The sequence below is a fragment of the Papio anubis genome, unplaced genomic scaffold (assembly GCF_008728515.1).
Source record: "Papio anubis isolate 15944 unplaced genomic scaffold, Panubis1.0 scaffold717, whole genome shotgun sequence".
Classification (NCBI taxonomy): Eukaryota; Metazoa; Chordata; class Mammalia; order Primates; family Cercopithecidae; genus Papio; species Papio anubis.
The window spans coordinates 26,400-40,729 of NW_022167388.1; the positions used below are offsets into that span (position 1 = coordinate 26,400).

At 35.1% G+C, this 14,330-nt stretch overlaps 1 protein-coding gene across 1 annotated transcript; it reads right to left on the minus strand.

Moving 5' to 3' along the window:
* Positions 1-5,280: 5,280 nt before the first annotated feature.
* Positions 5,281-12,717, minus strand: UGT2B45 (UDP-glucuronosyltransferase 2B45; the record flags this gene model as incomplete). Its single annotated transcript, NM_001172144.1, is given in 4 exon segments — positions 5,281-5,586; positions 9,699-9,918; positions 10,752-10,839; positions 12,584-12,717. Coding segments are annotated over 4 exon segments (722 nt in total), but the record flags the coding sequence as incomplete, so codon positions are not given.
* Between the last annotated feature and the right edge of the window lie 1,613 nt (positions 12,718-14,330).

Here is a 14,330-nt window from a genome sequence, read left to right on the forward strand (position 1 = left end):
AGCATTTTTTCATGTGTCTGTTGGCTGTATGAATGTCTTCTTTTGAGAAGTGTCTGTTCATATCCTTTGCCCACTTTTTGATGGGGCTGTTTTTTTCTTATAAATTTGTTAGAGTTCTTTGTCAGTTCTGGATATTCGCCCTTTGTCAGATGAGTAGATTGCAAAAATTTTCTCCCATTCTTCAGGTTGCCTGTTCACTCTGATGGTATTTTCCTTTGCTGTGTAGAAGCTATTCAGTTTAATTAGATCCCATTTGTCAATTTTGGCTTTTGTTGCCATTGCTTTTGGTGTTTTAGACGTGAAGTCCTTGCCCATGTGTATGTCCTGAATGGTATTACCTAGGTTTTCCTCTAGGGTTTTTATGGTTTTAGGTCTAACATTTAAGTCTCTAATCCATCTTGAATTAATTTTCATATAAGAAGTAAGGAAAGGATCCAGTTTCAGCTTTCTACTTATGGTTAGCCAATTGTCTCAGCATCATTTATTAAATAGGGAAACCTGTCCCATTAGTTGTTTTCATCAGGTTTGTCAAATAACAGATGCCTGTAGATGTGTGGTATTATTTCTGAGGGCTCTGTTCTGTTCCATTGGTCTATATCTCTGTTTTGGTACCAGTACCATGATGTTTTGTTTACTGTAGCCTTATAGTATAGTTTGAAGTCAGGTAGTGTAATGCCTCCAGCTTTGTCCTTTTGGCTTAAGATTGTTTTGGCAATGTGGGGTCTTTTTTGGTTCCATATGAACTTTAAAGCATTTTTTTTCAAATTCTGTGAAGAAAGTCATTGGTAGCTTAATGGGGATGGCATTGAATGTATAAATTACCTTTGGCACTATGGCCATTTTCACAATATTGATTCTTCCTATCCATGAGCATGGTATGTTCTTCCATTTGTTTGTGTCTTCTTTTATGTCACTGAGCAGTGGTTTGTAGTTCTCCTTAAAGAGGTCCTTTACATCCCTTGTAAGTTGGATTCCTAGCTATTTTATTCTCTTTGAAGCTATTGTGAATGGGAGTTCATTCATGATTTGACTCTCTGTTTGTCTGTTATGGTGTATAAGAATGCTTGTGATTTTTGCACATTGATTTTGTATCCTGAGACTTTGCTGAAGTTGCTTATCAACTTAAGGAGATTTCGGGTGGAGACAATGGGGTGTTCTAAGTATACAATCATGTCATCTGCAAACAGGGACAATTTGACTTCTTCTTTTACTAACTGAATACCCTTGATTTCTTTCTCTTGCCTGATTGTCCTAGCCAGAACTTCCAACACTATGTTGAATAGGAGTGGTGAGAGAGGGCATACCTGTCTTGTGCCGGTTTTCAAAGGGAATGCTTCTAGTTTTTGCCCATTCAGTATGATATTGGATGTGGGTTTGTCATAAATAGTTCTTATTAATTTGGGATATGTTCTATCAATACTGAATTATTATTATTATTTTTTTATTATTATACTTTAAGTTCTAGGGTACATATGCATAATGTGCAGGTTTGTTACATATGTATACTTGTGCCATGTTGCTGTGCTGCACCCATCAACTCGTCAGCACCCATCAACTCGTCATTTACATCAGGTATAACTCCCAATGCAATCCCTCCCCCCCTCCCCCCTCCTCATGATAGGCCCCAGTGTGTGATGTTCCCCTTCCCGAGTCCAAGTGATCTCATCGTTCTGTTCCCACCTATGAGTGAGAATATGTGGTGTTTGGTTTTCTGTTCTTGTGATAGTTTGCTAAGAATGATGGTTTCCAGCTGCATCCATGTCCCTCCAAAGGACACAAACTCATCCTTTTTTATGGCTGCATAGTATTTCATGGTGTATATGTGCCACATTTTCTCAATCCAGTCTGTCACTGATGGACATTTGGGTTGATTCCAAGTCTTTACTATTGAATTTATTGAGAGTTTTTAGCAGGAAGGGCTGTTGAATTTTATCAAAGGTCTTTTCTGCATCTACTGAGATAATCATGTGTTTTTTGTCTTTGGTTCTGTTTATATGCTGGAATATGTTTACTTATTTGCATATGTTGAATCAGCCTTGCATCCCAGGGATGACAACCACTTGATCATGGTGGATACACTTTTTGATGTGCTGCTGATTTGGTTTGCCAGTATTTTATTGAGGATTTTTGCATCAATGTTCATCAGAGATATTGGTTTAAAATTCTCTTTTTTTGTGTATCTCTGTCAGGCTTTGGTATTAGAAAGATGTTGGCCTCGTAAAATGAGTTAGGGAGGATTCCCTCTATTTCTATTGATTTGAATAGTTTCAGAAGGAATGGTACGGACTCCTCCTTGTACCTCTGGTAGAATTCAGCTGTGAATCCTCTAGTCCTGGACTTCTTTTGGTTGATAGGCTATTAATTATTGCCTCAATTTCAGAGCCTGCTATTGATCTATTCAGGGATTCAGCTTCTTCCTGGTTTAGTCTTGGGAGAGTGTAAGTGTCCAGGAAATTATGCATTTCTTCTAGATTTTTTAGTTTATTTGCATAGAGGTGTTTATAGTCTTCTCTGATGGTAGTTTTTATTTCTATGTGGTTGGTGGTGATACCCCCTTTATCTTTTTTTTTTTTTTTTTTTTTTTGCATCTATTTGATTCTTTTCTCTTTTCTTCTTTGTTAGTCTTGCTATTGGTCTTTCTGTTTTGTTGATCTTTTCAAAAGATCAGCTCCTGGATTCACTGATTTTCTGGAGGGTTTTTTGTGTCTCTATCTCCTTCACTTCTGCTCTGATCTTAGTTATTTCTTGTCTTCTGCTAGCTGTTGAATGTGTCTGCTCTTGCTTCTTTAGTTCTTTTAATTGTGATGTTTGGGTGTCAATTTTAGATCTTTCCTGCTTTCACTTGTGGGCATTTAGTGCTATAAATTTCCCTCTACACACTGCTTTAAATGTGTCCCAGAGATTCTGGTATGATGTATCTTTGTTCTCATTGGTTTCAAAGAACATCTTTATTTCTGCCTTCATTTAATTATGTACCCAGTTGTCATTCAGGAACAGGTTGTTCAGTTTCCATGTAGTTGAGTGGTTTTGATAGAGTTTCTTGGTCCTGAGTTCTAGATTGATTGCACTATGGTCTGAGAGACAGTTTGTTATAATTTCTGTTCCTTTTCCATTTGTGGAGGAGTGCTTTACTTCCAACTATGCAGACAGTTTTGGATAAGTGTGATGTGGTGCTGAGAAGAAAGTATATTCTATTGATTTGGGGTGGAGATTTCTGTAGATGTCTATTAGGTTCGCTTGATGCAGAGATGAGTTCAATTACTGGATATCCTTGTTAACTTTCTGTCTTGTTGATCTGTCTAATGTTGACAGGGGGGTGTTAAAGTCTACCATTATTATTGTATGGGAGTCTGTCTCTTTGTAAGTCTCTAAAGACTTGCTTTATGAATCTGAGTGCTCCTGTATTGGATGCATACATATTTAGGACAGTTAGCTCTTCATGATGAATTGATCCCTTTACCATTATATAATGGCCTTCTTTGTCTCTTTTGATCTTTGATGGTTTAAAATCTGTTTTATCAGAGACTAGGATTGCAACCCCTGCCTTTTTGTGTTTTCCGTTTGCTTGGTAGATTTTCCTTCATCCCTTTATTCTGAGCCTATGTGTGTTTCTGCATGTGAGATGGGTCTCCTGAATACAGCAAACTGATTAGTCTTGACTCTTTATCCAATTTTCCAGTCTGTGTCTTTTAATTGGATCATTTAGTCCATTTACATTTAAGGTTAATATTGCTATGTGTGAACTTGATCCTGACATTATGATATTAGCTGGTTATTTTGCTCACTAGTTGATGCAGTTTCTTTCTAGCATCAATGGACTTTACATTTTGGCATGTTTTTGCAATGGCTGATACCTGTTGTTCCTTCTTTCCATGTTTAGTGCTTCCTTCAGGATCTCTTGTAGGGCAGGCCTGGTGGTGACAAAATCTCTAAGCATTTGCTTGTGTGTAAAGGATTTTATTTCTCCTTCACTTCTGAAACATAGTTTGGCTGGACACGAAATTCTGGGTTGAAAATTCTTTTCTTGAAAAATATGGAATATTGGCCCCCACTCTCTTCTGGCTTGGAGAGTTTCTGCCGAGAGATCTGCTCTTAGTCTGATGGCCTTCCCTTTGTGCTGAAACCGACCTTTCTCTCCGGCTGCCCTTAAGATTTTTTCCTTCATTTCAATTTTGATGAATCTCACAATTACGTGTCTTGGAGTTGCTCTTCTCAAGGAGTATCTTTGTGGCATTCTCTGTATTTCCTGAATTTGAATGTTGGCGTGCCTTACTAGGTTGGGGAAATTCTCCCGGATCATATCCTGCAGAGTGTTTTCCAACTTGGTTCCATTTTCCCCATCACTTTCAGGCACACCAATCAGACATAGATTTGGTCTTTTCACATAAAGACCATATCTCTTGGAGGCTTTGTTCATTTCTTTTTACTCTTTTTTCTCTACACTTCTCTTCTCACTTCATTTCATTCATTTGATCTTCAATTGCTGATACTCTTTCTTCCAGTTGATTGAGTCAGTTACTGAAGCTTGTGCATTTCTCACATAGTTCTCATGTTATGGTTTTCATCTGTATCATTTCTTTTAAGGTCTTCTCTGCATTGATTATTCTAATTATCCATTCATACATTCTTTTTTCAAGGTTTTCACTTTCTTTAGGCTGGTTACATAGTTCTTCCTTTAACTCTGAGAAGTTTGATCGACTGAAGCCTTCTTCTCTCCATTCATCAAAGTCATTCTCCATCCAGCTTTGTTCTGTTGATGGCAATACTACTCATCTTAAAATATCAAAAGGAAGAGAGACTTTCCACACAATTTCATTATGTAATAGTTTCCTTAGTAGCCGTTAAAACAATACAATCCTGTTCAAAATGAAGCCAAATTATTCTGAGTATGTGCAAAACCGCCCTGATACTGTCAGTGGACTTCTTCATGTTCTTTTGTTTATGTAGAATGTGTGAAATATAGTTAAGCTGAGTAGATATTTTTTGTATAAACTATGAATTAGAACAACAAATTTCAATATAAGTTCAACAAATTTCAATACAAGTTCATATGGATTTACATTATTTTGTGTTTTCCCGAGTGTTTTCTTCATTTGCACAAAATATTTCTAACCATTAACTGGGTGGTAAATCTTTGAAAAACAAGTTTTATTTGACAAAGTAAATTTTGAAAAATTTTTTATTTTTATTTTTATTTTTATTTTTTGGTCACAAGAAGAAAGAAATCCTGCATCATAACCTTTTTTCCTGGAATAAGCTGAAGTAGTCTCATCTATCAGATTTTCCAACTCAAATCTCAGATACAACTAATCACTTTTTCCTTTCTTTCCTTTTCTAGAAAACTTCCAGAAACAAAACAGACAACATTTCATGATGATAAATATCACAGTTGCCACACAGGCCAGCAGGAACCCAATCACATCCAAAGAGTGATACTGGAACCAGGTGAGGTCATGGGCTGCAGGCCGAAGGTGTTTGGCTCCTTTGTGGCGCATGACAAATTCAATCCAGAAGACTGCTCGATCCAGGGGCTTCACTGGTTGATCATGTTGAATTCTTGATAATTTCATAACATTCTCTTTGTATCTGAAGGATAAAAATAAAGATATTAATGTAGCAGGAAGAGATGTTTACAAAACCTCTCAGACACCGAGTTAAAGAAGGAAGAGGTTTATTCATTTGGGAGGATCAGCAAGGCTCCTGTCTCAAGAGCTGAGCTCTCCAAGTGAGCTGTCCCTTTTAAGGACTCACAATTCTACAGGGGTCCACATGAGAGGGTTGTGATAGATTGAGCTAGCAGTGGGTACGTGACTGGGAGCTGCATGCACCAGTAATCACAACGGAACAGAAGAGGACAGGGATTTTTACAATGCTTTTCCATAAAATGCTGGAATCCATAGATAATATTACCAGTTAGGTCAGGTGTTGATCTTTAACTACCAGGCCCAGAGTGTGGCACCAGGCTGTTTGCTTGTGCATTTCATTTCTGCCTTTTAGTTTTTACTTCTTTTTTCTTTGGAGGCAGAAATTGGGCATAAAACAATATGAGGAGTGATCTCCTCCCTTGCTAATACTGAAAGTAAGTTAACGTGTCTGTGCATATCAAGTTTATGAAAGGCTTTTAAAGTGCCAAATAGTTCAAAGTAAATGTCAAAGAATTGACATAGAATTTGTGTACTTTAATTTGAGTCATCATAGAAAGTTTGGCTTTTAAATTGGACTTTTCTCATTGACAAATATTTTCTAAAGTAGAAATTGAATGTTAGGTGAGAAAGATAATTATTTTGAAACAGAGAAAATATAAGGCTTTTTAATTTGCTTTTAATTGTTTAATTTAAAGTTTTTGTGGGTACATATTAATGGGGTCTATATTTATGGGGTATATGAGTTGTTTTGATACAATGTGAAACTATCACATAATGGAAAATAGGATATTCATCCCTTAAGCATTTATCCTTTGTATTATGAACAATTCAATTGCACTGTTAGTTCTCAAGCAGACATATGGAGAACGTGCTCAACATCATGAACCATTTGAAGTGCTATAGGAAAGACTGTGAAAATGCAATATGAGAATTATCATCTCTAAGTTCCTAAAAGTAATTGTGTCATGGTGGTGACAGGCCTCATAGCTAATCACTATGCTTCTACATTACTCTTTTTGTCTCCTACTGTTTTCCCACCTGTAGCCAGAATGATTTTTGCAATTAAAGTCAGTTTATAGCACTCCCTGATTAAGATTTTGGCCTGGCTTCTCACTGTTGGGAATAAAATCCAGCTCCTGTTATTTGGTCTACAGAACTCTACATTGTTAGACACTGGCAAGCTCTTTTCCTAACACTTTTCCCCTGCACACTGTCTTCTAGACTGGCCTTCTATTTTTTTCTTTAAGCTCCCAAAGATGTCCTCATCTTAGCATCTCACACATTTTTTCCCTCTCTCCTGCTCTTGGAGTATTCTCTCTTGCTACAACCCAAGGCATGCTTCTCCCCTTTCTATGGCTTCCTTCTTATGTTGCTTCTAAGGAAACTTGCATTGACCACACTATGATGGAACCTCTAGGATTTTTCTCCATTTCTTGTTTTATTTGATTCCTAGAATTTTAAAATGCATTATATATCTCATAAAATAAACATTTAAATATTAAATACAAAAGATAAATATACATACACTAAGTGAATAGTTCAAAAATATAAGATCATCTTGAACATTATTTTGAGGTGAAGATATGTACTTACCTACTGTTCAGACTGTGGTATAGGATATCACAACCTGCCTAGAATCATTCTCTTTTTCTGATCCATTTAGTCACTACTGTTGTCCTCCAATTAAGTATTAGCCTGACCTGAGTAGTATACATTAGTTTTGCTTGCTTATGTATTAAATGATATAATATGTACTCATTAGTGTCTTTTATTAATGTAGCAGTTCTTCTGTAATTCCATTGCTGTGTAGTATTTTGTTGATTGAGAAAGCACAAATTACTTCTTCATTTTGTGATTAATACATATTTGGGTTGCTAACAATTTTTAGACACTATTGATAATTCTGTCATAAACATTCTTCTAGATGGTGTTATATTTATATATTTATACATATCTCTTGGGTATATAATTGAGAGTAGAAGTGCTGAGATAAAAGCAGATGCATAATTATGATCCACTTCTTGACTTTAACATTTTTTGAAGTGTATTTTTTTGATCTCTAAAATTTAAAGATATGGTAGTTATAGTTTTTATAACCTGCCTCACTTCCACTATGACTGCATCATACAGTTTCTATGACATTAAATCTTATTATATTTACTAAGTCTTGAGTTATTGCCCACCACATATCACTTCAAATAACTATTCGACATCCTCTAAGAAAATGTGTCTTCCAGTTGATATATATAATACATACATGTGTATTGTATATGTACATATGGGATTGTGTGTGTATCATTTTACATTATGATTCCATTTGTTAATTGTGTTCTTCAAATGTTTTATGTCTTTACCCATTATTTGCTCTTTTTTTAAGTCTGTTTAGATTGAGTGAAAGTATTTGTACAATCACATTTAAATCTACCAGTTTGCTTTATATATTTTTTTTTATTATTTGTGCAAGTTGGTTTGTGTTTCTTTTCAATTATTTCCTATCTTCTTTAAAGGTGTTTTTATCATTCATTAACCTTCTTTTTTTGTGAAGAAGTATTTTTAAAGTATTCCTTTAGATGATACCCTCCTTATTTAAAAGCATTATTGATAGTAGTTTTAAATGCTGAATCGATGGTAGCTGGACTCTGCAAGGAATTTCGCACATTGATATCTTTAGGTATGAAAAAATAAAATATTAAAAATTTAACTTAAAATTTTTTTGTGTGTGTTTCAAAGACCATTATCAAAAAGGAAAATTTAGTTCACCAATAATGCGACAAAATATTTAAAAAGTATATATCTGACATGACCCATAATACATAAATAGTTCTTAAAACTTAATAAGACAAATAGCAAAGTTTAAAAATGTTTCAAGGATTGTAGTAGACATGTTTTCAAAGAAGACATACAAATTGCAATCCGAGACCAGGATGAGAGATCATTTTACACCCACTAAGAAGGGTTTAACAAAAAGACAGATAACAACACGTTTGGCAAAAGTATGGAGGAATTGTAACCACGTTGTACTGCTGGTGGTAGTGATGAATGAAACAAGTACTTTGGAAGACAGTAGCAGTTCTTCATAAACATACAGTTCCCACATGAGCCAGCAATTCCACTTGTAGTATCAACCCAAAAGAAAGGAAAACAGGGTTATGCAAAAACTTGTGTAGCAATATTCCTAGTAACCACAATTGGAAACAAACAAAAGGCCAATGAACTGAGAAGTTAACAACTAAAATATGACATATCCTTACTAAAAAATAGTAAATGGCTATAAAAAGAAATGAAGTATTAAAACACACAGCAACATGAATAAAACAAACACCATAAAAAACAACAAAAAATTAATCTAGGTGAAATGTCATTTACACAGCACCCTACACTGTATAATTCCATTTATATGAAATTTCTCTAGAGAGAATAATCTCTAGAGAATGAAAACAAATTAGTGTTAGACTAGGGCAGAGTGGTCATAGGAAGTGAGTTCTGTGTCATTGCAGTTTCTTTTGTGCTAATAAAAATGTTCTAAAATTATGGGATAATGATGGCTTCATGGCTCTGTAAACATAATAAATATATTTGGAGTTTATACCACAAAGAGGAGGATTTTATGGTATCAAAATTAAATCTCAATTTCAAGTCCGTTACAATAATGATAATAATAAAAGTTAATTTTTCAGCAGGGAAATCATCATGTTCCGAGGTATTTTAGATATTTAATTAAAATATTTATTATATTATTTCATTTATTCATCCTTTCTACTATGGATTCATTATGTCAAAATTTTAAGAAATATATTTTTTTATATTATCTATATCATTTTAAAATTATTTTTGTGTAGAAAATTGTTTCACTAACTGGCTATTCATTAGACATATGGGTTTCAAATACAATTTTTAAATTACAGATAAAAAATAAAAGCAGATTTCAGGTTGGTTAAATCATTTAAATTCTTTCAGAATTACTCTCTTATAAAAAGGATGAAACTCACACTCGCTATTGACAAGAGAAGCTATCTATAAATAACACCTAGTGAAAAATATTGTTCTACTCACAGAGGATCATTAATTACTGTCTTCAGGGCATTCACCAAGTCTGTACTCGACATTGTGTCAAAGTCCAATCTAACAGCTGCTCCTTTGGCCTTCATGTGAGCAATGTTATCAGGTTGATCGGCAAACAATGGAATGCCCACCATAGGGACCCCATGGTAGATTGCCTCGTAGATGCCACTGGCTCCACCGTGAGTTATAAAAGCTCTGGTTTTTGGATGACCTAGGATTGCGTGAATTTTAGCAAAATTATTCATAGGAATAAAATGAGATGCACAATGAAAGGCTCTGAAAGTGACAGTGTTTTCTAGATAACACATTGAACTAATTTGCTATTGCTTTTCAGACTTCAGAGGAAAAAACAAATACTTGTGCTGGGTATGCAAGTGAAGGCTGCATGGTGTGTGTGACTTCAGACTGAAAAACAATACAAGAGTTCCAGTTGGACTAATGAAAAAGTGTGATCTAGATTTTTTAAATGTGTAAAAAAGAATACAGCAAAGAGATGGGCATGATGTGAACTGCTATTTTAAGTGCAGTCACAGAGTGTGATATGTGGGGTGTGCAAGGCAGCAGGCAGTGGGTTGGTGGTGGTGCTAGGATTGAGGAAGGAAACATCACACTTCATCATGACCTGTCATCACTTTATGATTAAGATTAGCAATTTAATCCTTCAGAAAATACAGAATCACTGGTGATAGAAGAGCTATTATTTTTGGTGGCATCTGAAATAACCCTGCAGGAGAGGAAACAACAGGTGTAAAGTTGTAGAAATAGGAGACAGAGAGACAGCTCAGGAAGTTATTGAAAAGTTCTGTGAGATGTAGTAACATCTGAAATAAAGATTCTCACTGATTCTGACCATAAAGAATGTGAGTGTATGTCATAAAATGCCAATAATTATAGCGTATTCTTTTCCTCTAGGACTGGTAAATAAATACAAAGAAGTTACATTTTGTTTTTCATAAACAAATATGCAACAATCTTGTTTCATCACTATTAACATTCTAATGTGCTGTTACTAATATATCCAGTATTTGTTCACCAGAGTCTTACCTAGAAGGTCATTCTGGGGCATCCACTTATAGAGCCGAGTATTGAGGCCTAAGGTATCCGGTTTTTTCCCATCAAATCTCCACAGAACCTGTTACAGTAAGAAAATATCTTATTCCATGAGTGGAATTCAAAAGTTATAGAATGTTAGAACTGTAAAAGGATAGGAACGAGATCAAAGGATGTTAGTAAATCAGAACTACTCAAAGACTGATGTAAATAGAATACTCACATTTAATTTTCTCAACTTTTATAACTAGTTAGGCACATAAGGAAATCATGATTTTCCAAAATAGTATCTTAGAAAAAATCAGATTATCAATGAAAAGTTCAAGTATTTAAAAAATCGTTACACTTTTTAAAAGAAAACCTATGTGTGGCCAGTCATCATATGAAAAAAAAAAAAAAGCTTAACATCACACATCATTAGAGAAATGAGAATTAAAACCATGATGAGACAGCATCTCACACCAGTCAGAATATGATGACGTGGGTGAGGTTGTACAGAAAAGGCTTGCTTTCTTTCTCTGAATAGTACCATGAACATTACTCAGGTACACCTCTTACAGTGATTCTCCTGCCCCAGCCCCCCAAGTAGCTGTGATCACAGGTGCATGCCAACATGCCTGGGTAATTTTTTGTATCTTTAGAAGAGATGGGGTTACACCATGTTGGCCAAGTTGGTCTCAAACTCCTGACCTCGTGATCCACCCGCCTTGGTCTCCCAAAGTGCTGGGATTACTGGCGTGAGCTACCGTGTCTGGCCTATAGTTTACACTTTTAATCACAGGATTGGAATTCATTTTCCTTACTCCCCTGCTCCCCACATGTGGCAGTTATTATTCCTAAACTAATGACATTCAATCGTGTTATACTACCACAGATCTTTAAATAAAGTATATACCGCATAATTACTAACAGAGCCAATCTTCTCCTTTGTTGTCAGATATTTTATATAAGCATCTGACTTAAAGTGCAAATAGAAATATTACATTCCATAATACTAAACATTCACCAAGAGCTTCCAGAGTACAATAAGTAATAGAGATGGCCCAAGAATCAGTCAAGTGTTCTTCACTCATTGGATACTGCTGAGATTAGGAAAACTGTTCTGAAAAAAATGATCATGAGTCTTACTTGTATTTTTACAAGGATGCAGTTCTGGATACACATTTTTTATGAAAACACCTGAAAGTCATTCTAAAGACTACATTAAGCACCATTTTCACTTACCTGAAATATATTGAATTAAATTCAGCAGTATGTATGACTGTTAATATCAGAAATTAAAAACAACTCTGGGTCTCAAGTTGCCTTTGGTGGATACTTATGGAACAGTGAGTTCCCACTGATGCTAATAGAAACCACTCATGCATACCAAGGGTAGAAACTCCCTCAGGGCCACATGCAACCTCTAAGTCTGAGGCACAACTATGACTTCTGTCAGTGGATGTTATACAAGCATATTTAAGGCTATATTCGGCTATAAAGAGTTCAATCTACTCTTTAATACTCATTCCGTGTAGATCACATACACAATTCAAAATTTTATGGGACAGGAGGTGAAGTCTCCAAACGCTTTTGAAATACCTTTCTCCATACAATTAATTGTCCTCATATTTTACGTAGGGGAATGTTCATACTTAAAAACATTTTCTTTTTAAATGCAACCACAATTTTCAAACTTATCACTGTTTGTCCAGGAATATCCTTGTTCTAATTTTTCAACTTTTGGCCAACTTCACAGTTGTCAGAAGTTTCTATAATTGGATTACTTACAATCTTTAGCAGGCTCTTTCAGTAGTTTTCCACACCAGTAAGAGACTTCATCTTACCTTTTGTGGGATCTGGGCAAGGGCTGATGCAATTATGTTGGCCCTTTCTTCTTTCATGTTAGTGACCATTGACCCCAGAGAAAACACCACAACACCATTTTCTCCAGAGCTCTGTACAAACTCTTCCATTTCCTGTGAGAAAAGAATTTGTTTCATCACAAATGAGTAACAGCACAGCAGGCACCATTGAAAGAATGGCACAAATTACTAAAGAGAGAAAAATCAGGTATTGGAGTAATCATTGAATAAATAATATTTCTAACTGACTCCAATCACTCAGGTTTTTGCAATTCATTAGATACATAATGTGAGATAGGTGGATGCCAAGCATGATATTTGTGTAACTAAGTGTGTGTATGTGTATGTATTTGTGTGCATGTGTGTATGGCAAAAAGAAGTGAGCCATTACATTGTAGTCAGGGAGATAATGTCAAAAAATATTACATCACTATGACTCTTCTCTTATAATACTAAAATTACTATTATATCGCTCTTGGAAAGTGGCACCCACTCAGCTTTTAATTCTATATTGTTGTTCTAATTAAATCAATTTGTGTTTATTTCAGGCAAGTTTTCTGTAGGATTCTTTTAGTTGGAAGCCATTAGTGTTTACTTCTCTCACTATGAGCTCTGAGGATAAGCTGCTCACAGTTGGGATAATTTTATATCTACATTTGTTTCTCACTTTTTACTTCAATTTAAAGTTTGTCAGAGTTTTCTGGTAGTTTTTGAAAAACTAAACAAAAATAAAAGCTGATGGTTAAGAACCACTGACATTCTGGAGTTTGGTATTGTAATTGGAATTTCTGTGAATTAGTCCAGGAGTCTTATTTATAATACAGAATTGTACAGTATACAGTTACATAGTTGAATGATCATATTTTCAGGTTATTGTTTAGGTGGAGCACCTATTGACCTGAAATCACACTGTTAAACTGATGTGCTATTTATAACTGCATGTGAGGAACTCCCATCATCACTTTGTTGTGTCTCAGAGGAAGCACTTGCACCAGAATAGAAGAGGCCACCAGGCCTTTCTGCAGGGGAGATCTTGTCTCTCTTTTGAGTAGCTCACTCACACCACATTACACTCCTCATGAAGATGTGCTTGGCTGCAATTGATTGAGAATTATTTTGACTTGCATTCTCCAATGTAAGCCAATATTTAAACTTAAATACTTTCGGATTTAATCATTGTGGTAAAACTTTTCCTTATGGTTCTTAACACAACAAAGAAAAAATGTCCAAATGTTAACTGAGCAGACCACATATTACAGAGCGTTTTTAAAATATGATTTTTAGTCTTGAGGTAAGAGTCGTTGTAGTGCTATTCCAGGTAATACTTGGGGCATGTAGGTATTGTGCGTGACTGTAGTTGACTGTTCACCATATTTCCTGTAACTGATGCTCAGTGTTTCACCTCACTAGTTCGATGCTGAGAGCCCTGTTTACCCATGCAGTGTTGAAGGAATCTAACCTCTGTTTACAGATTCATCACTGATATGGACCGGTTGTTTCTTCTTCTGTAATAACATCATAAAAATAATATAAGATTAATGTAAGACATTTTATAAAAGCATGGAAAATTTTTTTAAATAAAATTTTTCTAAAATTTTTATGTTGTGATATTATTTATGTAAAATATATTTTTTCATCGTGGCTTTTGTCCTATTTATATAGCTAAATGTATGCATGTGACGCTTATTTAGAAAATGTTAATCTTATTGTGTATGCATTTTCCTCCTGC